Source organism: Pipistrellus hanaki, assembly GCF_964339955.1.
Source record: "Pipistrellus hanaki genome assembly, chromosome: 5".
In the NCBI taxonomy this organism is placed as follows: Eukaryota; Metazoa; Chordata; class Mammalia; order Chiroptera; family Vespertilionidae; genus Pipistrellus; species Pipistrellus hanaki.
Genome location: NC_140507.1, coordinates 4,644,008 through 4,670,415, shown reverse-complemented (window position 1 = coordinate 4,670,415; position 26,408 = coordinate 4,644,008). Strand labels below are relative to the sequence as shown.

The 26,408-nt window shown below is 46.1% G+C and overlaps 1 protein-coding gene across 5 annotated transcripts in view; it reads right to left on the bottom strand.

The window, feature by feature from the left end:
- Window positions 1–26,408, bottom strand: part of FBXW11 (F-box and WD repeat domain containing 11) — a 98,921-nt gene that overhangs the window by 13,988 nt on the left and 58,525 nt on the right. For 3 of the 5 annotated variants that reach the window (XM_084884406.1, XM_084884409.1, XM_084884408.1), the window contains 5 exons: window positions 17,863–18,088; window positions 9,803–9,989; window positions 8,860–8,950; window positions 2,831–2,968; window positions 154–272 (listed from right to left, as the gene is read on the bottom strand). In XM_084884406.1, coding sequence (XP_084740532.1) covers window positions 154–272; window positions 2,831–2,968; window positions 8,860–8,950; window positions 9,803–9,989; window positions 17,863–18,088 — 761 coding nt within the window. Of the gene's footprint in view, window positions 1–153; window positions 273–2,830; window positions 2,969–8,859; window positions 8,951–9,802; window positions 9,990–17,862; window positions 18,089–21,637; window positions 21,701–26,408 lie in introns of all 5 variants that reach the window. The other 2 variants (XM_084884405.1, XM_084884407.1) reach the window with 1 other exon arrangement.

Here is a 26,408-nt window from a genome sequence, read left to right as displayed (position 1 = left end):
ATGGCGATGGGGAAGGACCTGCTTAGCCAAATGCAGCTACACCCACACCCGCAGTGCTGGGGAACGACAGCACACAACGCACATGGAGAGGAGGGGCGCTCTCGGTCTCCGCCTGGGAGCAGTTCAGGCTCAGACCGCTGAGCCCGCACTCACCGCACTGTGGAGTCCGAGGAGCCGGTCACAATGACACGTTCGTCATACTGCAGACAGAGGACGGAGCCCGTGTGCCCCGTCAGCACCTTCAAACATTCCAGGCTGGTTTTGTCCCAAATCTATTGAGGTAAGATCAGGTCAGTGTTTCTGTCTCACCTCATTTCTTGAACCATAAAATAAAACAAACCTGTCACAGCAAATACGGGAGCTAACCATCAAACAGGTGGGACATGCACGAGGGACAGAGGCGGCACTGAACAACTGCCCTGCTTCAGGGGCTGCACGTGAACTAGCAGCAGAGGCATTAAAATTGGAGCTAAACCCTTCTTTCCGGACAGGGGACTGGGGAAAGGGGCCCAAAGCGTGTGTGGAGGGCCCCATGTCCCCCTCTTCTCACGTGGCTGTGCTTCAAGAACAGGCCGTCATGAAGACGCGCCCCAGAACAGTGGCACAGGTAACTAAAAGTCCAGGAGAAAGCCCATTTTCTAGCCAGAGTACAAGGTAAAAAGGACCCCTGTGGGGAGAAGAGATGGGGAAATCCAAAAGAGAAGAGATCTGGAAAGACAGGGCCCTTTAATCCGCCACACAGAGGGAGCGGGGCACACACAGGACAGACTGCAGAGCGCAGCCAGGCTGTGAGAAGTGAACGGATATCAAACTGCTGCTGAGCCTCAGACTGAGCTCGGGGGTGTAAGCCCAAGACAGACCCGATGGTGAGTATTAAAGGCTCCGAGAAGCAGAGAAGAGATCCAAATCCTTCCCAACCTTCTACTCCCTCTCTGTGAAGTCACAGCGAAATGGAAGTCCGTGTTCTGAAGCTGACTAGGCTAACCACCTGCTTACAACGCACCCAGACATTTTTTCCAGAGGCTTAGAACAGGCTGCGAACTCTTTATGATGTAACACCCATACTGTCCAAGCTACAATCCAAAATTAGTATCTTACACACACCAAGAAAAGTGATCGATTCTCAGGGGAAGAGACAATCAACCACACATAACAGGCTGGAGATCACCCAGAGGTCATGGCCAAGAGTTCCCAGCAGCTAATGTAACTCTTCCCATGAGGTACACATAACATGCTCGATATGAATGACAAGAGAGACGCTCTCAGCAAAGAAACAAACTACTGGTGAAGAAAAGATATTTGAAAAGGTAAGAGCCAACAACTTCTGAAATTTGGTGACTGAAAGATATAAATTTACAGATTCAAAAAGCTCAGTGGAAGACTTCTTAGCACCAATCATGAGAGAAAAAATACATAAAACTGGATTTCATCAAAATTAAAATCTACCATTAAGAAAATGGAAAGTCCCTGCTTGTAAGAAAATATTTGCAAAATTTATCTAATAAAGGATTTGCATGCAGAATATGTAAAGAACTCTCAAAACTCAATATAAAATAAAAAAACCTATTTAAAAGAGAGAGAAAAGATCTGAACAGAAACTTGACCAATGAATAGATGGATGGTAATCAAGCACCGGTAGGTAAGCCATTGGGCAAGTAAAACGAGGCCTACCCACATACCTATGAGAATGGCTCATGTCAAAAAGCAAGACTACCAAGTGCCGACAGGAGGCAGAGCAAAGGAAGCTCCCGCTTTGCTGGCTGGAACTGCAATGGCATTGCTGCTCTGGAACACGGCTTAGCAACTCCTCAGCAAGTAAAACACCACACCTCACATCTGAGTCAGCAATCTTCCTCCTGGGCTTTTACTCGAATGAAGTGAACACTTATGCTCTCACAAACACATGCATGTTTACGGTGACTTTACTCATAATTGTGAGAAACGAGGCACACAAATGTCCTTCACCAGCTAAGTGGATAAGCACACTGTGATAAGCCACAAAATGGAACACTGCCCAGCAACGAAAAGGAGTCAACCATTGCCAAGTGCAGCGACACAGCTGAAACTCCAGTGCACTGTGCTAAGTGTAAGAAGCCATATTCGAAAGGTTACACACCGTGAAGTGCACTTCTAGGCCATTCTTGAAAAGACAACATTGCAGGCACAGAAAAACCAACGGCGGCCAGTGCCGAGGGGAAGACGGGAAGAGTCGAACACAAAGGGGAGGACAGGGAACTTTGGGGGATGGACACTTTTCTGTATCTTGGGCATTGTCGCGGTTACACAATTACTTCTGCTGTCAAAGTTCATACAGCTTTACACCAAAGCAAGTGCATGTTCCTGTATATGTTATACCTAAAAAACCACACCCAACAACCCGCTGTGTTTTCTTAAATGATAAAATAAGCTATAAACAATGTACAATGAAATCTGTCTGATCAGCTGCCAAACATTAAACACAGAAATAATCCAGTTTATCTACTACTGAAAAGCAATCTAAATTGCTCTGTCATGCGTCTGTGTTATCGTCTGAGCCTTCCTCAGAAGTCATAAAAAGTAATGACTGATTTCCAGCAAATTAGCACACCTGCGCCAGCACACAGTCATCAGGAGCCCTGGATACTGAGGCATGTCCCCCAGGTGCCCTAGTACAGAATACAGAACACACATGTGCTTAGAGAAGGTGGGAAGTGCGAGAACCCAGGGGTCTCATGTGAGTGCAGGAAAACACTCTGTCTCAGGCTCTCTGGAATAAATGAAGAGATTGTCATTCTAGTGTCTAACATGTAAGCACAGTTCTACAGGTAATACATACAAAATAGTTGTTCACCTTAATAGAATTGTCACGCAGCCCACTGATAATCTTTTCGTCATCGTACTGTAAACAGTAGACACCTTTACTATTTTCAGAGCGGCACTGGATCCTCTGCAAGTTGTGTCGTCCACACCGCCAGTTAGATTCTATAGTCTGGGGGAGAAAGGAGGCGACAAGTGAGTTTTTGTGAATCAACGACGCTATTAGGCTTCAGACTCTGGCGCCGCTTCCAGAAACGCATACCTCTGCTACCCCATCTCGGTTTGCGTAACTGTCTGTGGATAGGAATCCTGTTCTTTTCCAAGTAAGACATTAGCCCAACAATGTTTTTTCTCCAATGTTCCCTGCCCTTCTGGCAACTGTCACAGGATTTCCAATGAGTTTGGGTTGGATTTAAAAAAAAAAGAAAAAAAGAAAAAGGCCTAGACAGAACTCAGAATGTTTCAAGAATGCCATTTGCATCCAAAACATACAAATAAATAGTAACTCATTGGGTTCCTCTCTAATACCGGTTAAAATATTTGGCGGAAGGTACCCAACAATATTAAGCTTATACTGAGAAATCTGTGGATCCATCCAAAGCATTGTCTTGATCATTGAGAAAAGATATTAAAAACTACTACAAGCCAACTATTATAGAAAAAATTTTGTTGCCCATTTTTAATCTCCCACCAGCCTGAAGCTCCTTTAAAACAAGCTCGGCACATGGCAGCCCTCGGCTCTCATCTTTCACCATTCACACCACACTTCCCAGCATGCCAGTGTATTCCAGGTACTAGCTGTGCTAGGCCCCAGACGCTAAATGATCAACAGGAAGCATACTGCTTTCAGAGAGGCAATGCTCCAGGATCTGGGCACACGGTATCGGGAACTGGGTATACTCCAAACATGTTTATTTGGTTAAATAACCCACGAATTGGCCTTGGAAGGAAATTCTTATTATTTCCCTCTTTTAAACAAGGAAGGAGTTTAATTTGCCTGAGCTCATAAAACTAGTAATGGGATGAGCTGGAAATCACACCCATCCTTCCTGACTCTAAGTCTATGCTTTTCCCGCTAAGATATGCAGCCCTGGCCGGTCTGGCTCAGTGGTTAGAGTGTCAGCCTGCAGACCGAAGGATCGAGGGTTCGATTCCTGGTCATATACATCAGTCGCAGGTTCCCCAGCCCCGGTAGGAGTGTGTGCAAGAGGCAACCAATCCTGAGCCGCAGCATCACCTCTAGTGAGTCTGTAAAGTGTCAGACGTAAGAGCACAGGCCCAAACCAAACTAATGTGCACTGCTTCCGCCACTGCTATCGAGGCAGACAACAGTTCTGTCTGTGTAAGCAATGTTTTAAAAAGGGGTCCAGAGTGTAAAGAATTTCTTACCCTGAACTCAGTGCTTGAATCATTTAGAGAAATCATGTATTTGCAGATGTGACCGAGCCACCTCAGCACGCTAAGCAGACCAGGAAAACGCTGGCTAGGCGGCAGGTGTACTGGCAACAAGTCTCACTCACAGCCCGTGACTCTCAGCAGTGGTTACCGTGCTCAGGCTACACCCCTGGGCTCAGAGCTGCGGCAGAATCATCACTCCATACGAACCCAAAGTATTCCAGAGATCTACCTCTCCCTCTCTCTGTGTCTCTGTGTCTCTCCGTCTCTGTGTTTCTCTCTCACACACACACATAGACATATACCAGGTGTTATTTTAAAAATCCATATAGCTGATCTTAGTTCAAAATATACACAACTATTTTTAAAATACGATTGAAACAATAAGTAGCTTTGTTGCTCTACATTTCAATGAATGAAAAGGCACATTTTCCATCACATGGGAGTTTGGGGGGAAAATGTTTTAAAGAGGGGGTGGGGGCCCGGCCAGCATGGCTCCGTGATTGAGTGTTGACCTATGAACCAGGAGATCACGGTTCAATTCCCGGTCAAAGGCACCTGCCCGGGTTGTGGGCTCGATCCCCAGTAGGGGCCTGCAGGAGGCAGCTGATCCATGCTTCTCTCTCCTCATTGATGTTTCTCTCTCTCTCTTTCCCTTCCTCTCTGAAATCAATTTTTTTTAAAAAATTTTTTTAGAAGAGGGACTGGGAGGCTCCTCAAACCAAAAAGAGTTTCCTGCCTGTTATGGTCTCCCTTCATTCTACAAAGTTTTCTAAAACTGGTGACTTGATTATAATCTTTGCACCTAAAGCCGCACAACAGAGAGGAGCTGGGGGAGGCTGTGCGGTCAGCCTTCGCCTGGACACAGCACAGGCCACAGGAGGGCTGAGCCACGTGCTCTCTCTCCGACCCCAGACAGGAGGCAGACGCCAGGCCTCCCAAAAGCTCCCGTTCGAAGCCGAATGCGAGTCAGAAAATGCTCTGCTGCTCGGTGCCTAGGAAGAGCCCTGCTTTCGAGTCCACACATCTGAATTTTTAGGGAAAAGGTCTGCCAAGTAATTCTTGATGGATCATTTTAGGAAGCCCCACTTAGAGCTGTTTACAAAATTATTAGGCTTCCTAATCCCCAAACAAGTGTTTGTTTCCAAATGCCAGGAAAGCGACACGAAAGCAGCCCGGGGAGTGTGGCTGCCCTGACTCTAACTCCGCGGCCCAGGCCCAGGCCCAGGCCCAGGCCACCCACGGCAGCCGGCAGCACATCCTGCTGACGGTGCTGCCCTAAGCACCGCCTGCCACCTTATTTGACAACCTCAACCCTTACTAGAATGCTAATGAGCCAGGTCTTTTTAGAAAAACTAGACCCTCAGAAACAGACGGCAGCCACTGTGGTAGAAATACCCAGGTCAATTAGCAGCCTTGGCAAGTGGCTTGGCTGTCTGAGCTGCAGCCCGCTCCTCCGTAAAAAGGCGAGAAGAGCACCCATTTCCTCCAAACTGCTGAGCGCACCAAATGAGAGGGACGGGCAGGGCTCGCCACGGTGCCTCCAAACGGCAGAGCGACCCTCTCCCTCGTCTGCTGCACAGGGCACGGGCCCAGAGGAGTAGTCTCTGACCCGAAAAATCTCCCCACCCAACTGCCAGGACTGGTGGTCCCAATCTGGCTGCTAGTTAACCCTGATCAACCCGAGCCCCGCCCAGCCACACCCAGGAAGGGGCTCAGCCTTCCAATGCGATTCCATGCCTCCATCCCGCGGCGGCCACGCAGGACACACGTGTGCACCTCTCCATGACGCAGATACCTGCCGTGTCGCTCGGACACCGTGCGGTGTGGCTACTGTGGAGGAGCATTTCGTGTTTCTGAGAACTTGTAAAATCCCCTTACCCTGTGCAAATTTTCAAAATACTGGGAAAGTAGCCATGATACACAGAGTATACAGCGGCATTTAAATTGGCAATAGAGTGAAAACAGATGTCTGAGTGCGGAGGGATAACATTATTTTTAGAAGCCTAAACACAACTGGGTGGGTGGGCAGGTTTCAGCATTCTCTGGTCAGGACATTGTTAATATCAAGTTTGCAAACCACAAAAAAGCTCCCCACTTTCCCTGAATAAAATGCGGTTTATTAAAAGGTGCGACACGACACACCATCATTGCGCCAGAGGCCGTTCCCAGGAGAGCCTTCAGAGGCCTTCCTCCAGCCTCTGCTGAGAGGCCGGAGTCAGAGCCCAGGGCAGGACCCCAGGCTGGGACGACCACAAGGCCGACCAGCCCTGTCCTCCTGCCCTCCTCCAAGGACAGCCAAGGGCACGGGCACTCACAGCGGGAGGAAGACCAGTTCACCCTGCAGTCTGGAGGGAGGGAACAACATACATCTTTCTCCTTCACTTCCTGAGCTTTCCAGTTGGAAATGACAACACTAAGCCCACCTCTCCTGCGGAAGTAGGCAGCAAGTTCTAAAATTTCTCTTAGTCTCAGTTTCCCCTTATTACAGATGGGGATATGTACCTTGTAGAAGTTAAATGCAATAACTTATGTAAGTCACACTGCATAGTTCACAGTTCACGGCAAGGGCTCAATCAAAAAAGGTACGTGTTACTATTATATTCTGCTTATGGGGGTTTCATAGCAACCATGTGGGCGAGAGCCAAGCCTGGGAGTCTCTCACGTTTGATCCATGGATCACAGACAAAACTCTGCCTGTGTGTCCATTAAACAGAATTAAACATACTCCCAAAAGGGAGGTCAAGAACTCTATTTTGATGGGGCTAGTACAGAAAGTTGTATGAAATGCAGAATAAATGGTTGATCGCAGCTACTCACTACTTTCAGGTATTGTCCACTGTCAAATGCTTAACAGAGGATCTAGCACAAGTATAATTTTTATTATTATTACTATTAGTGAATATACCAGTATAAAACATTGTCCCTTACACTAAGAGAACTAGCCCACAAAAATCTGGAGGAGACCCCTGTGGCCAACCAGTGGATTTTTCCAAACCACACTTTAAGAACCACTGGGCAGACCACCATGATGGAGGTTTTGTGTCGAATAGGGTTTTCCCCCAAAGCTCTATTTTCCCTCACATCTGCCTCCTCTACTAACTTAAAATGTTATTTCAGCCCGAGGAAATGGATATGCTAGGTGGTGTCACATACTGTCATGCCACAGAATATTAAGTTCATACTGTCAATTACAATAGCGCTCATGGGGGGTAAATGAAACAATCCATGTCACCAAATCTTCAACCTGATCACAGTTCTTCCAAAATTCCTACTTATCCATGATTGACCTTAAACACCATGCTTCTCATAATGAAGGATTTACTGAATTATTCAAGGAAATTTAGAGCTACTTGGTAAAGAATAATTGGGAGGGAGCAAAAGGTAATGTAGCTCCCAAGATGTTTGGAAGGCAGCTATGCTCACCACTATACCACCAACGCGGACCCAAGATGTTTGAAAAAGCAACATCTTAGCGAAAGCATCTAAGGGTAAGAGACAGCCCCTCTCCCTTGAACACACACCAACCTAAGATTCAAGTTGACACCGTCTTCAGCTACTAACACTGTGGGGGCAATTTGTTCTAAGTTCTGCCAATGGATCAATTAATTCCTAAACACTGTGATTGTCCAGCAGCAGTCTGAAATGATTTAAGCCTCCCTAAAAGGTTACTTTATAGTTCATTTTAGGGAGAATACTCAAGACAAGGGTTGGTGCTTTAAATAATGACATTCCAGTACATCCAGATTTACCATTAACTGAATGATTCCATCAGTTCACACCTGCCTCAAAAAGGGGGTGGGGGGCCTTCAGAAAAGCACATGTTTCTCCATTAATGAATTTTGGCACAATAACTTTTATGTCTGTCACCTGGGGGGGGGGGGGGGTGGATTACTTCACGTTTGGGAAACCGAGTGCAAGTTTATGGGTGATACAGCTCTGCCCGGAGAAGGCTAAAGCTTTCTGCCAAGGAGGAAACAGCGAAGTAACCAGGACCTGCCAAGAACACATGGGAAAGAGTTAATGAGAAATGCCTGTGCATGTCTTTCCTGGTTCAAGGAAAGGGGCTAAATAATAAAACTGAACCAATTAGGACACGTGAACAGTATCAAACGCCTCCAGTGGTGCTCGTCAAGTTTACAGAGTTTTACTGGTCTGGTGACGCCCCCTCACCTCCAAAGGGTCCGGCAGCACAATCTGCTCTATAAAACTCACTTCATTGTTGCTCACCATCATATTTTGAGTCCTTTTTATGAAAAAATATGGGAAATTTACGGAGGAAACGGAGACTGAGCCCTCTCTAGTTCTCAAGATGTGGCTCAAAAATATAAAACCACTTGCCTGAAAATCTGGGCCTTGAGTTTTGAAAATTTTAACAAATTCGAATGAAAAATTGACTTTGGGTTGTGGTTCTAATGATGGCAGCCCTGTAGAAGCGTTTCAGGGCTAAGAAAAGTCAGATCTTTTCTATAAGAAGACGTGACATATTCAGAAGAAAGCTATAGATTCTACATTGAGTGTGACACATTTGCTCTAAGAGTTCAACTAAAAAAACAAAAAAAAAACTACTTGGTTCCATGGTTTTAGATCAACAGAACACTAAGACAACATAAAAGGCTGAGAACAAGACACAGAGAGCCCATACAGAGAGATAAATCATAAAGTTACCTCTATGTCCTGGATAATCTTTGGGTATAATGACCTATAAAATGAATTGGGAGGGCCATCTGTGGGTCTGTTTTTAAACAGGTACTGATCCCTGGCAAATAAAAACAAACAGATGTTACATTTTTGCACATAAGAGGGTGAATTTTATTTAAACAAGGTGCTTTACAAAGATGTTGTATCATTCAAGTCTTTTGACATGCATTGAGCTTTAACAGTTCAAAAGCAGGATTTCTGAGTCCAAATGTGTCCAACACAAGTTTACTTCAATTTACAGCCCTCTAACATGATCCTGCACTTCTAGTTTCTAATACCCAACGCACAATAATCTAACCTCTCATTCTACAGTTTAGCAAGAAGAGTGCTAATGGCGCTTTGTGACAATCCTAACTGGGTCAACATCAAACTTCCTCCCATAGAGAAAACCCAGCTTTTGGCCCTCGCTCACACCACCGCCACCCGCCCTGCATCTGTGGCTCCTTCTCTGTGCTCACTAGCCAGGCTCCCGATGGGTACGAGGCAACAGAGCTGTGTTTCAGTTCCTGAGTTTCCTCTAAGAAAAAAAGAAGAACCGCCTGCTGTGCTTCCATTATCTTCCATCTGGAACAATAACCAACAGCAAGATGGCATCATTCGATTTTCTCCTATTTTCTTATCTATCTCTTGGCAATGGTATTATCACTTAAGAAAAATGTGAAAGGAAAAGCACTCATAGGAGCTTTGAAAACACAAATCACTCAAACAGTACAAACTTCCTAACATTAATAAATACAAAGAAAATGTACATCTCAGAAGGAAGAATTCTAACAGCTTTAGCTCCCCCACCCAACCCGACCACTCATCTTTAAAACGGGCCAAAGCATTGGGCGAGTGTAACTGCTTTCTTTGTCATCAAAGGGAGCCCAGGCCCCAGCACCTGTCCCCGGTATCAGCACCCAGTACTCACCACCCTCTCCTCTCGGAGAGCCCCTTCCACAGAGGGTCGGTGCGCACCATCCGCTCAATCAGCTTCTTCCACAGCATCCCCTCGGAGATGACGCGCTGCCATTCTTTGCAGACCAGCTCTGCCGCACACAGAGACCTGGCGTCCAGGTAGGAAAGAATGTTTTCTGCTATGTGATCTAGGCCTTGCTCTACAAAACAGAAAACACAACGAAGAGATGGGAAGGGAAATGGAAATGGTCCATTCTTCTGTAAGAATGAGAGGAATAAAGAAATTCTGGACCAGGCCACACGCTTGAGTAGCATCAGGAGTTCTGCAGATACACCTGTGCACACTAACATACACACTTCTTTTTGGTTCTGACTTTTTTAAGATAAAGCAATCCAGGGCAATGGTTACTAGGTGTAAAAGCTGGACCTGGACAATTCTCTCTCTCAGGTAATATGACAAAATACTTGGACGTACGTAACTGAAATTTTAGTCACTATGGGATGATGAGTCCCCAGACTTCACAGATGAGGCACAGAGAGGTCAAGCACTCAAGGTTTCAAAGCCACACAGAAGAGCCAAGACTGGAACTCCGAGCTCTTTCTCCAAAGCTTGTGTTCTTGCCCCTCTGATTTATTCTCTTGTACCTACCAACCTATTAACCCACAATTTGTGTGAATCCCTTGGAGCTAAGGAGACAAAAAGGTAAAATGCTGACAGCTTAAGAAGCTAAAAGTCGGTTGAACTTAGATGTATTTTTGTCAATAATTTCTTCATCTCCTTCTGGTGGAGGTAAAATTCTCAAAAGAGGCACATGTCCACAAATTCTAGAATCTTAAGAGGTTTATCCCATACAATGCAAGGGTCCTCTTAAAGGCAACCAAGAAGAGCCGGTGTCCCACACCAAATCTGCATGACAGTGAATGTAGTAAGTGTTTACCTCAAGTTGGTGGGCAACCATGTTAAATGGGTCAGAACCAAGGACAGCACCCAGAAGTCTACCTATTTCCCTCTCCGCTGTCCTTGACCCAGTTGTTAAACTCTCACAAGGTACCCACACTGAGTCACTAGAACCTCCTGGATGTACTACTGTCTAGTCCACATCTCTCTATTTAGTCTTCAGGGATATTGGAGAAACTCTGCCCCATGATGACACTACCACCTCTACATCATTTTTTCTGCACTGTTAGTCTGGTAAAAACCTTATCCAAAAAGGAAATAGGTGACTTTGGTATGGTTACCCTGTGTTCCCTTGATGATGCTTACTACAGAATGCTGGGATTGAATTTTTTGTTTACAAGTTGGCACTAGCTGTTTTGTGTCCCTTTTTAACATATATAACAACTAGAGGCTTGGTGCACGAGATTCCTGCACTTGGAGGGAGGCGGGTTGGGAGGGAGCCCCTCAGCCCAGCCTGCACCCTCTCATAGTCCCGGACCCCTAGGGGGATCGGGCCTAAGCCGGCAGTCAGACATCCCTTTCGTAGTCCAGGACCCCTTACTCCTTACCACCTGCCTAAAGTGGAGGCCGGAGAGGCTCCCGTCATCAACAGTACGCTCACCAGCCATGAGCCTGGCTTCTGGCTGAGCGGCACTCCCCCCGTGGGAGCATACTGACCACCAGGGGGCAGTTTCTGCGTTGAGCTTCTGCAACCTGGTGGTCAGTGCACTTCATAGCAACCGGACGTTCTGCCATTCAGTTGATTTGCATATTACATAGGAAGTATACCAAGTTCATTTCAGAAATACTGTAAACATTTAAATCTCTAAATCCCACCTCTCAGAGACAACAGCTTTTAACATTCTGTGTACATCCTTCTAGGCTTACCAAACCTACAGTCTTCTCAGGTGCTAATTAACATTTGATAATCCATTTAAGAATTCTGCTAGGGTATCACAGCAAATTTATCCATCCACAGCCCCCAAATACACCTCCAGCTCTTAAAACCAGGCACTCTGCACATCGGCCACTCAGAGTGCAGCCAAACACCACGGACAAGCTGGGGGGCCCAGTCTGCCCGGCGCTCTCCCGCGGCTCCCACTGCCCCACAGTCTGAGAGCCGAACTCCAGGCTCTGCCGCTGTCCTGCCGAGCAAGGACACATCTCTGGTCGGCTTGTTTATAGGGCGCTGTGTTCCCTAAACATCTCTCCCCAGCTTTCTTGGTCTACAATTTTTCTATCCTTTCGGTTTCAAACCCATTATTCTTAGTGGCGGAGAAAAAAGATAAGTGAATACATGCTATATTTTTACTACACAATCTACCCCAAGGAGACAGACAGTCCCTTCATTCCTCACACTGACACTCCAAATACTTAATTTTGTTTCAATTCTCCCAGATTATTTAACCATTTTGGACAATTTTACATCATTCAGGGATTTTGCCTTCTTGATACCATTCTCAAAGGTTCTGGCTACCTGTTTTGTGATTGTGTCTCTTTTTTCCATCTTTCTGACCACATCTATAATAATAAAGGGTGATATGCTAATTAGTTCAAACATCCGGATGAAGCCGGGGCCGAGTGAAGCCCGGGTCCTGGGTGCCTGTCGGTGGTGGCCAGAGGGAAGCAGCCTGGGTCCCAGGCACCTGCCGGCAGCGGCCAGAGTGAAGCCCGGGTCCCAGGTTCCAGGTGCCGAAGAGAAGCCGGTGCCAGCAGCCGGGGTAAGGAAGGCCTGCTCTTGCACGAATTCCATGCACTGGTTCACGTCTGTTCAGGTGAGTGAGGTCCGTTGCCTGGCTAAGCCATGCTGGAGGTGTTGAACTCTGCTCTCTCTGCTCCGCTGTCTGCTCCCCGTCACCCTGTCTCACTGAGACTTCCACCTCCCACCACCACCCCTTCCGAGGCAGCACCACATTGGGGCCGCAGACAGTTAGGGAGCGCTGCTGGGGCTAATTACCGGCACCAGATGAAGGCCTGGAACAACTTCAACAATAAATTAAAACAATTAAAAGGCACAGATTTCAAAGCTCAATATATAAATAACGCTGTATCAAAATGAAACTCAAATGTGTAATGTCAGCTCAATGCCCTTGACTGCAGCCAGTTCTAACACAGCTGCTTAGATCATACAATCACAGAAACTTTTATTATTTTAGAAACGCATTTCAAAGAACAGCTGCAAAAAAGCTTGGTCCCCCCTCCCCTGGCTGTTCCTTCCCCCTTCCCAATCACAGGTCTTCATCCTTGTGAAATCTGAAGTTACAAACAAAACAACAATGAACTGCGAACAGCCGCCGTCACTGGGAGCCTTCAACCTGGAACAGTGACCGAGGGTCCAGGCAGAAATGAAGAGAAATTACGCTCAGCTCACAAAGTCCAGCACTCTGTTGTTTCAACAAAGTGCCACACACCTACCTATATGATGTCAGGATGAATCAATACGGAAATCAGTGGGTGAATAATTAAACTTCCTGGCAATAAATCTTACCCCAGAGAAGCAGGTGTTTCCTGTCTCTCTGGACTTGTTCTATTTTTTTCAAGCTGCCATCCTCAGAAAACCCACCAGAGCCAGGCGTATTACATACATTCTTTCATCTTCACAATATCCCATAAAGTGTTATTGTTATTGTTATTGTTATTATTATTATTATTACTAGAGGCCCAGTGCACGATCGGGGCAGGGGAGGAACCTCAGGAGGACTCCAGGGCATTTCCGGACCATCTCGCCCAGCCCCGATCGCCGTACCCAGCAGCAAGCTAACCTATCTGTCTGAGCGTCTGCCCCCTGGCGGTCAGTGTGCGTCATAGCAACTGGCCAAAGGAATGGTCGGACACTTAGTATATTAGGCTTTTACTATACAAGAGGGTTATTCCCACACAGATAAGGAAACTGAGGTTCTGACAAGTGGGCTCACACACCTATTAAGAGATTCTCAAGCCAATGACCAGTGTCTCACTGGGTGGGGCTGGGTCTCTGGCCCTGCATCCAGCCCAGAGCCTGAGCTTCCCTCCGGTCCTTCCACATCCCCGAGACCTTTGATGTCATCTCTGCCACACTTCCAGTCCACACTGGTTATCATCCTTACTTGGGGACAAAACAAATGGACAAACCACCGCCAAGAAGTGAAATGTTTCAAAAGTCTTAATTGCTTAGACACCTCACCAAAGAGATCATCACCAATGCTATCATCCTGTAAGTACAATCTGCCTTCACTTCAAACGTATAAAATTCCCTTTAACAACAGTTCTCACAAGCCACAAACTTAGCCTGCAGAAATTGACATTGCAGACTAAACATTTACCATGATTTTTAGAAAAGCATATCATAATTATCACTTTTTCCACTGAACCAAAAGGAGCCAGAGACCACAAACATTTTTCCATTTTCTCTATACTAACAGGTATGCTATTCACATAAGCATCAAAAAGTTACAATGATAGACAATTTTTACAGAATTCTGAGAATCAAAAGAAGTCTAAAGTTGACTGTCAATTTCAGCAGAGTAAAAATTAAAACTCACAATCATCTACAGTGAAAGTTAAACACCAAAGTAGAATAGTAAGTTGCTGCACACGTTATTAAGTCCAAGTATGAACATACCCGTGGACCTGTTTCTCCCCAAACGCTCTTAAGTTTGGGTCTCTGTTAAGGAACAAATGCCAGGTTTAATTCAAGTCTACTAGACACTAACTAACACAATCTATTGGGCCAGCTTGTCCCCCGCTATTAGAGTCCTATGTCTGCTATATACTGACATATGTATATATGTTCAGATCAAATCCTGTTAGAACGAAAACAAATAGTGTTTTAACAAAAATATTTCCATGTCCTAGCCAATGGTCCATTCATTTCATGTAATATTCAATACCACAAAACTCCACTTTCACAGAAATATGGACAATACCTTAAAATTCGCTGTAATGAAAACTAGCTCGTGTGCAATTATACTAACCATAGTTATATACAGAACACATGTTCATCTGTTCTGTCTCTTCTCCGAGACTGTACACTCCTCAAGGGAAGGAGCTGCCCCCGAACTATTCTCTACAAGTCAGGAGGACAACAGTGCCACCTCGTGGACATTCCGTAAACATGTTTGGGAAGTAAATTACAGGGGAAAGAAAATAAGACCCAACCAGTAGAAAGCAAACAAAAAATAATCAATAAACAGATTTGGCCGAAACTGGTTAGGCTCAGTGGATAGACTGAAAGGTCCCAGGTTCGATTCCGGTCAAGGGCATGTTTCTTGGGTGCGGGCACATCCCCAGTGGGGGGTGTGCAAGAGGCAGCTGATCGATATTTCTCTCTCATCGAAGTTTCTAACACTCTATCCCTCTCTCTTCCTCTCTGTAAAGAATCAATAAAATATATTTTAAAAATAAATAAATAAAAATAAGCAGATTTGCTTAAGAAAAATGGAGGCATAGCTTCGTGTAGCTGAAAGCACTTCTGAGGAATAAGCACAATCACCCCTTTAGCGGCACCTGACTTTTCTTGCTGTGAGCAGCAGCCGGTCAGTAGGAAGGCTTGGACGATGTGGTCCTGGGATCTGGCTCTGGCCATACAGAGACCTGTGTCCAGGTCCTCTTCTTACCCACACCCGCCTCTAATACTCGAAGTCCCTCCGTCTCACACCATTCAAGGCTTCCCTCCTTCTTCCTCTCCCATAACGAACAATGAGTATTACTACATTGTGTTGCATTCCACAGTTTAGGGCAATTTAAGGAAATTTCCAAAGTAATCTCACCTATAATACAAATTATGTCAGCCTTTGCACTACCTTTGGGACCACCTGCACACGCACCATCATGGCCAAGCAGCCATTTTCTCTGATCCTTGGCTTCCTGGTCTTCACAATGAGAAAGGGGACTGAGTGATGGCTAGGATTCCTCTCTACTAGTAAGTATTACAATTCTAGAGAGAGAGGGATATTTTGCTTTTCAGAAATACTAATGAATGAAATGGGGCAAACAGTGCTATATTTCAGCATAAAAACAACAGTCAAAATTCTCTAAGCTCACTCCCCTTACTCTTCAACTCGCCCATGTACAAGCTGCGGGAGGGATTAGATATCAGAAGCTGGCCCGCCAATGTGCAGCCCAGGAGGCAGGTCTGCGGCCTGAGCCAGGTCCTGTTTGCTGGGACAACGCCTGGAACATGGAGTCTGGGGCGCTGCACACCACAGACGGGCCAAGCGAGGAGCTGGCCACCGGAAGCTCTGACAGGACAGAAGTGGTGGCAATGGCACTGGCTAACCCTGGCTGCTTTTGGCCTGCCCTGGCATGGCAGTTGTAACTTCCAGACTACAATGGCCACGGCAGAGGAAAACGCTCTGGCCAGCATCCTCTTCAGGAATGAAATATTTCTATCTTACCCAGCCAGTCATAAATTTAAAAATGAAGATGGAGATGAAAATGAAGGTAATGAAGAAGAGAGAAAGAGATGGAGAGAGAAAAAGAAATAGAAGTGAATGAATGAGTGAGAAATAGAAAATCAAAGGGGGATGAATAGGCAGAGAGCGGTTTTCAGAGTATTGGCACTGTTTTGTATGATACCATAATGGCAGACACATGGCAGTAAACATTTATCCAAACCCAACCAATTAAAACACCAAGAGTAATCCTAACGTAAAGTACGGACTGTGGGTGACAATGAGGTGCTAGTGTAGGTCCGTGCCGTAACAAACGTACTGCTATGGCATGGGATGGCGGGATGCTGACGGTGGTGAAGGCTGTGTGTGTGAAGGTATGAGAACTCTGTACCTGAAACTATCCTGAAAAGCAGTCTATTTGTGGGGCCCTCGGCAGCCTGAGCTGCAGGGGGGGTTAGCACCTCCTGCTCCAGCGAGATGGTGTTTCCCCAGCATCACCTCAATGAATAGGGGGATGGGGTCTACGCCCTGAAGAAGGTGATCCTACGGGACAACAGGCCTGCTCGGCCCATCCTGCTCGCTTCTCCCCAGGAGACACAAACTCCTGACACCAAATCACCATCAAGAAACGTTTCAAGGTGCCGATGGCCCAGCAGCCGCGCCCCGTCCTCTGAAGGTCCCTTAAGTTTCCTGTCGCTCCTGCCGCCTGTGACCCCTCTGAGACTCCGAACCCAAGCCCTTCGGTCTGAGCCTGAAGCCTTCCCACCTCCTTGCCCTTTGGAATCGGGCCGTTACCTCCCATCCTGCTTCTGTGAGGCAATCACGGCAGTGCCCCTTTAAAGGGCACAAGTTTAAGTCTGCTTTTCATATTCTGACTGCCACGTTATTAAATGATCTGAAAGAGCTCTTATTTTTTTTTTTAAAGTGTATTTCTAAAAAAATTCAAAGTAAATTAACCGGAAGAGTGGGGGTGGGGAGCGTGCACGCAAGCAAGCAGGGTATTGAGGGAGGGTGCAGAAATAAGTTTGAGAAATGTAATGAAGACATGCTATCAGTTTTCCCAATGTGTGTTTGCCATTCCCTAAGTGTTACTTTATTCATGTTTTTAATACTCACCCAAGGACATGCTTTTATTGATTTTAGGAAAAGGAAGGGGGAAAGGAGAGGGAGGGAGGGAGGGAGGGAGGGAGGGAAAGAGAGAGAGAGAGAGAGAGAGAGAGAGAGAGAGAGAGAGAGAGAGAGAGAAACACTAATGTGAGAGAGAAGCATCCATCAGCTGACTCACTCCTGGGATCGAACCTGCACCTGAGTATGTGAGTCCGTGCCCTGACTGGGAAGAAATCCAAGCCCTTTCTGCATCCTAGACAATGTTCAAACCAACCAGACACACTGGCCAGGGCCCTCGGTGTCACTTTAGATCCCAATGAACACCCTAAACTTCAAAAAACACAAAGAATATAGGACAAACTGTTCCTTTTAAAAAAAAAATTAGTTATAAAGATAAAATGAAGATTATATATAGACTACATCAAAATAAATATCACAGCATTCAATGAAGCATCATGCTGACCATGGCCCACACCATTCAGCACAGACTGCCTTCATTTCCTAGAGACGCTAAAGCTGACCTGGTCTTCCAATGGCCACACAGGAGCACACAGTGGGTCTAAAGGGCTCCTCTCACCCTCTCACGGGCCCCCGGGCAGAGCTGCCAGGGTCCCGGGCTGGCACCCTTCACTGCCCGCTTGGGGAAGACGGAGTTACCTGGTAAAGCGGTAATGAAGTCCCGCTGCAACATGGGCTTCAGGTACGAGTTAATATGTCCATGCTGGTAGTGACACATCCGGGAAATGAGGTGCTCCACGAACTCCACCTGATCTGATTCAGACCACTGGTCAAAGTACTTAATGCACAAGTCCTTTTCCTTCTGGTAGTTTCCTTCCGACGGCCTCTTTCTGGAGACGATCACAGACGATGTTCCATTACTTATCTGGTTTAGAAACACACACAAAAACATAATGAGTTTGACAGGAAAAGGGAATCTAATTGGTATTTCATTAGAAACATTTTTCACTCTGGGTATTTAATCTTAAAATGCCAGTTTTACCCTAAAGCCACTCACTCCTTTATTAATTTATTCAGAAAATAATTAAAACTGTATTCAGAGCCCATAGCCTCTAATGCGTCTCGAAGGTAAATGCCAAAGTTACAGCTACTGCGAAAGCTTAATGGTGTCCTAAATCATCATTTTCTAATGCTTTCCCAAACCATGCCGTTATCAGATAACTAATGTCAGAGATGGCCATTTTAGGAAAACTGTTCAACTTGGCGAAGTGGCAACTGATTCACTATTAATAGTTTCACTTCCTCAAAGCTGAAAGTTAATGCTTGATTGGTCTATGCCAGTGGTCCGCAAACTGCGGCTCTTGAGCCACATGCGGCTCTTTGGCCCCTTGAGTGTGGCTCTTCCACAAAACACCACGGCCTGGGCGAGTCTATTTTGAAGAAGTGGCGTTAGAAGAAGTTTAAGTTTAAGAAATGTGGCTCTCCAAAGAAATGTCAATCGTTGTCCTGTTGACGTTTGGCTCTGTGGACTAATGAGTTTGCCGACCACTGGTTTATGCCAAAGGTTCCTGCTTGGCCGTTCATCAGAACAGCAAAGGGCTTGTTAGCAGAGAGTCCTGACCCCAGGTCTGCAGGAGCCCAAGCATCTGCATTGCTGACAAGCTCCCAGCGATGCTGAGCTGAGGACCACACTTTGAAAACCACTGCTCTAGCCAAAGGAGAAACACAAAACAACGGCATCTAAAAAGCTTCATTTTACTTATTTTAATTTTTATTGTTCAAAGTATTACCTATGTCCCCATTCCCCCACCCCCATTAACCCCTTCCAGCCCACCCCGCCCCCACCCCGGCCTTCACTACCCTACTGTCTGTGTCCATGGGTCATGCATATATGCATACAAGGTTAAAAAGCTTGGTTCTACCGAACAGTCTGGGTCTCCATGTTGTTGCCAGGCCTAAAAACTGCTGGCAAAACTTTAGACTTTCACGCCCTTCTTTTGTTCACCTACTCAGAAGGTGGCCCCTGGTAAACCATGGAGGCCTGGAAGGTTCTTTGCCTTATATAATTATAGAGTAGTCTATGGATATCCCAAACTCCTATACTAACTGCATTTCTCATCAAATCTACACAGTCCTAGTATAAAACCAGTATTTTTTAAAATAGATTTTTATTGATTTCAGAGAGGAAGGGAGAGAAACATCAATGATGGCTGCCCCCTGCATGCCCCCAATTGGGGATGGACCCCACAAACCGGACATGTGCCCTTGACCGGAACTGAACCCTTCAGTCCGCAGGCCAACGCTCTATTCACTGAGCCAAAGCGGCTAGGGGAAACACAAGTATGTTTTTTAAAAATTGAAATTAAATACAATGCATCCAGACAACAGCACAGAAAAACCTAAGTCCCTAGAAAGAAGCTACAACTGCTACTGATCTATGAGGCTCAGTAACGTCCCTTTTTAAAAACAAAGGAACCTCAACGCTTCTAGCAAACATTGGCCAAGCCATCTGCCCATCACTCCTCTGATGGCCGCCTTCGTGGGTAATACCAGAAGGAATAACATATGAGAACCCTGAAAACTGAAGAGCTGCATTGGAACACCCAGCATGCCATAGGAGCTTCCCTCAGGAGTCTTTCACGGAAAGAAGCAAGAGCTTTTGTTACAATCTGTCCTAAAAGAAAGTTGCCTGATCCATTCCAGAAAGACGTCCTTTGTAAATTTCCAAAGGAGTCTCCGGCCTCCTTGATACAATCTTAGAAACCTTTCCTGTAATAGGCAAGTTCTATGTCCACACGCAGAGGTGTGCAGTGGGAAGGCATTTATCTCCAGCTCATTCATCTTAACCGCCTCCTCCTCTAGGAATGCTTTCCCCATAAGCTGGGTGAGGGGGCGCTCACTCCCACCGGGCACCACCAGAGGGCAGCATTACACAGAAGTTTTGATGTTGCTTTTAATAAGACATTCAGAACAAAAAAATCAACACACAAAAAAGACCAAATAAAGTGAAAATTTTTCGCTGTGGTCAATATTGACTGGTATAAGGAGCATCTTTGATGTTCCATGTTTATAATACAGAAAAATTATAACTGCCCAATTACAGGCAACAGGTTTAAGCAAATTCTAATACATGTACATAAAGCGCTATAAAGGTAGCCATTAAGTTTATAAAGTAAGATTTAAATAACAAGAGAACACTTTTATAAACAATATTAAGGAACAAAAGATGAGATGCAGAATTTTATATGAAATAATCGCAATAATTTATGTGAAGGGGAACACACCCGGGCAGAGTTAAGAATATTTCGAATATAATAAAAGTGCCTAATCTTGAGAAAGAAAGCTATATATGTTTCCCTTCCCCTCCTTTACTATACTTTTCATAATAACTTGCCAAATAATTGCTCTCACAACAGGTTAAATATAAGGACGGTAATGAAATGCACTTATGAACTGCTTTATACTTTACAAAATTCTTCCATACCCGTTGTCTCATTTGATAAGCAAACATGTTATTTATTTCATTTATAGAAAGGCTCCCAACCATCTACCCTTCCTAGCACTGGTATACCATTAACGAGGTGACTAAAAGACAGATAAATGAAAAACCAAAAGTCGGAGTTAACACTGAATTGCAAAATCAATACTAAGAAGGGAAGGTGAGCCTGGTGCAGGCAGAGTGAGGAGGAAACGAAAGGCAGCCTGCACACAGCTCCCCAACCAGCAGCGCCGGCCTCCTAACACCTGGGGGGCCAGAAAGAGCTTCCTGCCGTTGTTTTACTTTACTTCATCTTCGATGTGTTGGGGGTACTTCACTCTGCCTCACTAATCTACCCTTTCGTTTCAAATCAAATGAACCTTGAGAATTTTGTAAACATGTTCTCTTCAGATTTAGATTTGCTGTGCCTTTGTGTCCTCATGAAGAGAAAATGATTTGTACCATCATGACTGATGAAATCATCAAATAATGAAGCTTTACATGCCCCGCCCCCTTTACCCCACCGCAAAAAAAAAAAAAAAAAAAAAAAAAAAAAAAACTATGGGATTGGGAGGAAAATGGCAAAGTATAGAGCCAGGAGAGAAGGAACTGAGTTTAAACGGAAAGGGCAAACCAACAAGAAATGAGGAAGAAGGATGGACTAGGGAAAAGCAGGCATCACTGCGAATAAACGGTGTGTGGTGTGGTGCCATTCTGGTGACAAAAACACCACCACCGTCCACCGAGACAGTGGACATGGAACACTGCAGGCTACCGTCACTTCAGAATCTTGGTGAAAATTCCAAAACCTTTACTATTCATAATGACACTTCCCTAAGGATCAGAAGATAAATTAGGGTGAGTTCTGAAACCAGTGAAATGACATGCAACAAACACAAAAGTGCTTGGCTCTTGCTTTCACGAGGTCATGAGCTGAGGGGACACCTCGTCTAGAGTAGGTCAACTGCTCTCCTATCTGTGCGCAGTCATTCCTACCTGCCAAAGAGTATTTTTCTTGGGGGACTCATCTTCATTTTGATCCTCCATAACTGAAGTGTTCTAAGGGGGGAAAAACAGAGCATTTAATTATGCCAAGTTTTGCAAATCCTAAATAACTACACCAAAATGTAATTTTGAAAACCCAAACTAGAGTGTACCAACACAAACCCAGGGCTAGTGTGGCTTGTGGCCAGTATACTATTTGGGGCCAAGGGGGCTGTGCTCATCTTTCCTCAACCAATGCAGAGAGCAAGCACGAGGTCTTCCTTAGAGAAGGAGGCCCCGGGGAGGCAGGCTGGCTTACAGAGAGGGCTGAAGCTCCACCCCCGTCATCACTGTTACTCCTGACTGGGGGCTGGAGGCCCCAGAGACACTCAGTTCCTGATGGCTGCACAGAACACTCACTACAGCGTCTGTTGCTCGCTAACCCACCCCAACTCAGGCCATTAGTGCTGACAAAGCCCCAGCCTTTCTCCCTCCTCCCCTGTTTTTCCGGAATGGCTTTGCAATCTCCCCCAGCAGGGGCGGTGGGCGCCCCAACCTTTCCCCAAGGGAGGATGCAGCGGGCCAATAAGAATCCGGCTGGCCTTAGGAATGCATTAGCTTTTGATTTTGTGTTTACCGCACAAAGAGGCGCTGTGTAATTATTCTTGCTGGTGACCTAGTCGCTCAATAGATGCCCATTAACTGGAGATTATCCATGATTGGATTTTCCTTTTGAAGCTCCTATCTAATAGCTAAATGGAAACTTAATGAGATGGGGAAATGGGAGAGTTGTGCTCAGAAAGGAGTAACCACTCATTTGTAGGTGCAACCCGCTAAGATCCCTTTCAAAACCTAAAATTAGAGGACTGGGATAAAACGTCTACACTACAATATCTGTGCCATAGTATTATTTAAAGGGATCCTATAGATCTGTTTAAGTTATCAATACTCCTGTTCACTACTGCCGTTAGGGGAGGAGCCTATGGCTGAGCTTTTCGCTCTGTGTCCAAGCTGTGAAATGTTTGGGCCCACACAGTGCTTCCAAACATGCCCAGTGCGAGGAATGGCGGCGCCCGCACTGAGAACGGGTGCTCTGCTCTGCAGGCCACACAGCTGGTTCGGAGCAGGAACGGAGCTCAAGATCAAGGGAAGGCCAAAGGCTTTGAAAACCAGAGAGAAGGTAGATCTGGTCCCTCACTGTGTGTGTGTGTGTGTGTGAGAGAGGGGGGGGGGGGGGAGGGAGGAGGGGATGCTGAGCAAGTTGTGCTGGCCATGGACAAACACCACAGGGTTGTGTGGGGGCTGAGGCTACCCAGCAGAGCTGGTAAGTTGCGCAGGTACTAAGTCTGGTCCTGCCCTGCTCTGAAGATGCTACTTTCCCCCACGTGGTACCTTCTAATGCTTCTCTACCCTCCCACGTGGACAGAATGGCTCCCTCCGGACGGCCGTCAATAGAGAAAACCCACTGCTTCCTCGGTAAGTACTTACTAGGATAAGCCCAAAGCACCGAGGCGGGCAGTGGGGGAGGGGGCAGGAGAGCAGGGCTCCATATGTGAAACCAACCATGAGCTATGAGGAGGGCAGTGTGTCCACGTGTCCAAAAGGGGTCTAGAGCGGTGGCAGCAAGAAGTGGTCCTGAATGCGAAGGAGGTGCAGGCGAGGGTGGCAGACGTAGTATTTCTCTCTCCATGTAACCGTCCTTGCCCTGCTAGCCTGAAGGACCCAGAGATGGATGAAGCTGGCAGGTTTCATTATGGAAATGAATAAGGAGGGACAGTGACTCAGGGCCTCAGCTCCTCAGTCTGCCTGGCAGTTACAATGCCATCCTTGCAATGTCACAATGTCCTGGGTTCTAAGACAGTGGCCTGCAGAAAGAGTGGCCGGACACATGAAGGGCTGAGCAGCTGAAGTGGAGGAAGTGTGAGGAGGGCCTGCCCCCATGTCACCAGGCACCCCAAGAAATGTCCAGGATATATGTACCTGTGTATAACGTTTTCATCTAAAAACTCCTGAAACAGGAGCCGGAATAAGCCGGAGCAATTCTAACCTAAACCACCTTAATAATTTCCTCGGGGAGAAACAAAAGAAGTCAGAAGTTCCTACAGACGACACAAGAAACAACTGTTTTTGCCGTAAGAAAACTTAGTTCTTCCGCTCATTCATTCCAAACAGATTAATGGCTTTTATTTATATAGTGGAGAGAAGGAATGAACTCCTCTGACTATTTTCGTAAAACTTGATAAAAGTGGATCAATATATTTTTTTAAAAATCCTCACCCAATGATATTTTTTCCATTGATTTCTAGAGAGAGGGGGAAGGAGTAAGGAAAGGGGAAGAGAGAGAAACATCCACGTGAGAGACATGGACTGGTTGCCTCCTGCTTGTGCCCTGACCAGGGCTGGGGAACCTGCAACCGAAGAATGGGTGGGTCCATGACCGGTAATCGAGCCTAAGTCCCTTCGTTCCAGAGGCCAACACTAACCACTGAGCCAAACTGGCCAGGGCTAAAGATATACAATGTAATAAAGTTGTATTTAATAAAGCCCTGTGGGGGCTGGAAGAGTTCCTTCATCATATCTATCTATTCAACTTCTCTTACAGAGCCTTCAGGAGTGGCACTGATGAGAGCATCATCTCCTTACAGAACTCCGGGTGACACAAGAGATGCTCAGAGAAAAAGGGTCTAATTACAATTAAGAAAAGCCACGTACTTATGTGCATGCCCCCCAACACACTTCTTTAAGATGCTAAAGGTTCTGGCAGTCTTATAGTTCAAAAATCAGCTCCAGCTAGTTGAACCTAGCTTTCTTGAGTTCTTGGCTATGGGCCCTCCTTTTATAATAATACTAGAAGCCTAGCGCATGAAAATTCATGCATGGGGGGGTAGGGGAGGCCTCAGCCCGGTCTGCCCCCTCTCACAGACCAGGAGCCCTCAGGGGTGGGAGGTAACCCAGCAATCAGGAAAAGGTAACACCCCATTACATCTCTGCTGCTGCCACTGCCAGCAGCGCAAGCCTCGGCTGGCCCTGGTTACCTGAGCCTCAGGCGGCCCTGGGCAGCTGGGGGGCTGAGGGGACTGGGCGTCGCCATCTTTGAAGGTGTGGCAGTCAATTAGCATATTCCCTCCTTATTTGCTGTGGGCACCACCATCTTTACAATGGCGTGAGGGTCAATTAGCATATTCCCTCTTTATTAAATAGGATCTCTTAATAATAGCTCAGCATATATTGGCCAACATTGGACTGGGGCAATAGGAGGGCGGAATTCCTTCCTCCTCCCACTTCACAGAACAAATACTTCTGGAAAACAAAAGAAAAGCCCACTTTTGCTAATAAAATATGTACCTTTTCTATACCCATCATCTTTCCCAAATTGCTATTTGAGGCTGTGGGAATAAGGAGAAGTGGCAAAAATAAAAGATTCCCGTAGAGAAGCCACACTTCTAAAAACCCCTTTGGCATTTATTCCTCACAGGTATAACTGACAAAAGGTCACAGGTCAAGAGTGAGGTAAGAGAAAACAATAAACTTTCCATGCAAAAAACCAGGTGGTTTCCTACATCCAAATTCTCACATGGAGCCATGAGGAGAGCTGACATCCTCTTTCCGTCTCCAACCCTCTGGGAAAGGAAAGTTCTTTGAAAAACCAACGTGGCTTATTCACTTCTCACCATCTCCTCCTCATCTCTCTCCTCCTCATCTCCACTGAGAAGCACCACATGTAAATAACAATGCAGGCTTCCTATTCGGACACCGCTCCTGAGGAAAGGCCCAGTCTGGGAAGAAACAGACTCTAAGGCAGATCAGCCTTAGCCAGCTGACACTGCACCAGGTCATTCTTTGCTGTGTGGGGCTCTCATATGCACCGTAGGATGGTTAGCAGCATCCCTGGCTTCTGAAGCTACCGCCCTGCCCCCACCCTAGTGGTGACAACCAAAACTGTCTCCAGTTGACAAATGTCAGGGGAGAGGTGAAAGGGGTATCTAAGGGTATCAGCTCCTTAACTTGCCTCCTTGGGGAGATACACTAAATCACCCACATCTCAGGACTGGCCTTCTCTCTCCAGGCTTCTCTGGCTGCGACAGTATGCCATTTCTTCAAACACAGTCTGATCTCACTATGGCCAAGCAATGCACGGAGAACACAGATATCTCAATTCTGGGCTAATGTCCTGCTTGCCGTTAAATTCATATTTGGGGAAATTTAATTCAGGAGTTCTTACTAGAGATCCTTGGGCTTGGGGTGTGAGTTATAAATATCATAAAGTCATGAACAAAAGTTGGTGTGTTTACATGCCTCCAAAAAGACAGTCCAGAGCTTTCATTAGGTTCTCAAAGGTGTTCCAAATACAATAAGATAGCAAAGCATGTCTTTGACCAAACAGCGGACCTGAGTGGATAGAGCCTAGGCATGTCTGCGGCTGCCTTTTAAGTTCCCCAGGAAATCTATGTATGTCTATTTTAAAATCACTACTATGGCCAGATGATGTGGTCCATGTAGGGGCATCATCCTAAGTAAGGGATCTGCACTGGTACCATAGCAACAGACTCCATCCAATGCATGAGACTTAACTACTGCAAATCCCATGAGAACTGATGCCTGCTCCCTCCTCCAGAGCCTGCAGGAGATGCCAATGGGAAATGCTGCTCTCAAGCCACACTGATCAGAGGATCGTTTCCAAAGGAATTCCAGGTGACACAGAATGTTCAGAGGAAAAGGAGTCCCAGGGTCTAATTAAGTTTGACAAATGTGTGCTGGGTGAGTGCTCTCCCCACCCCTGACC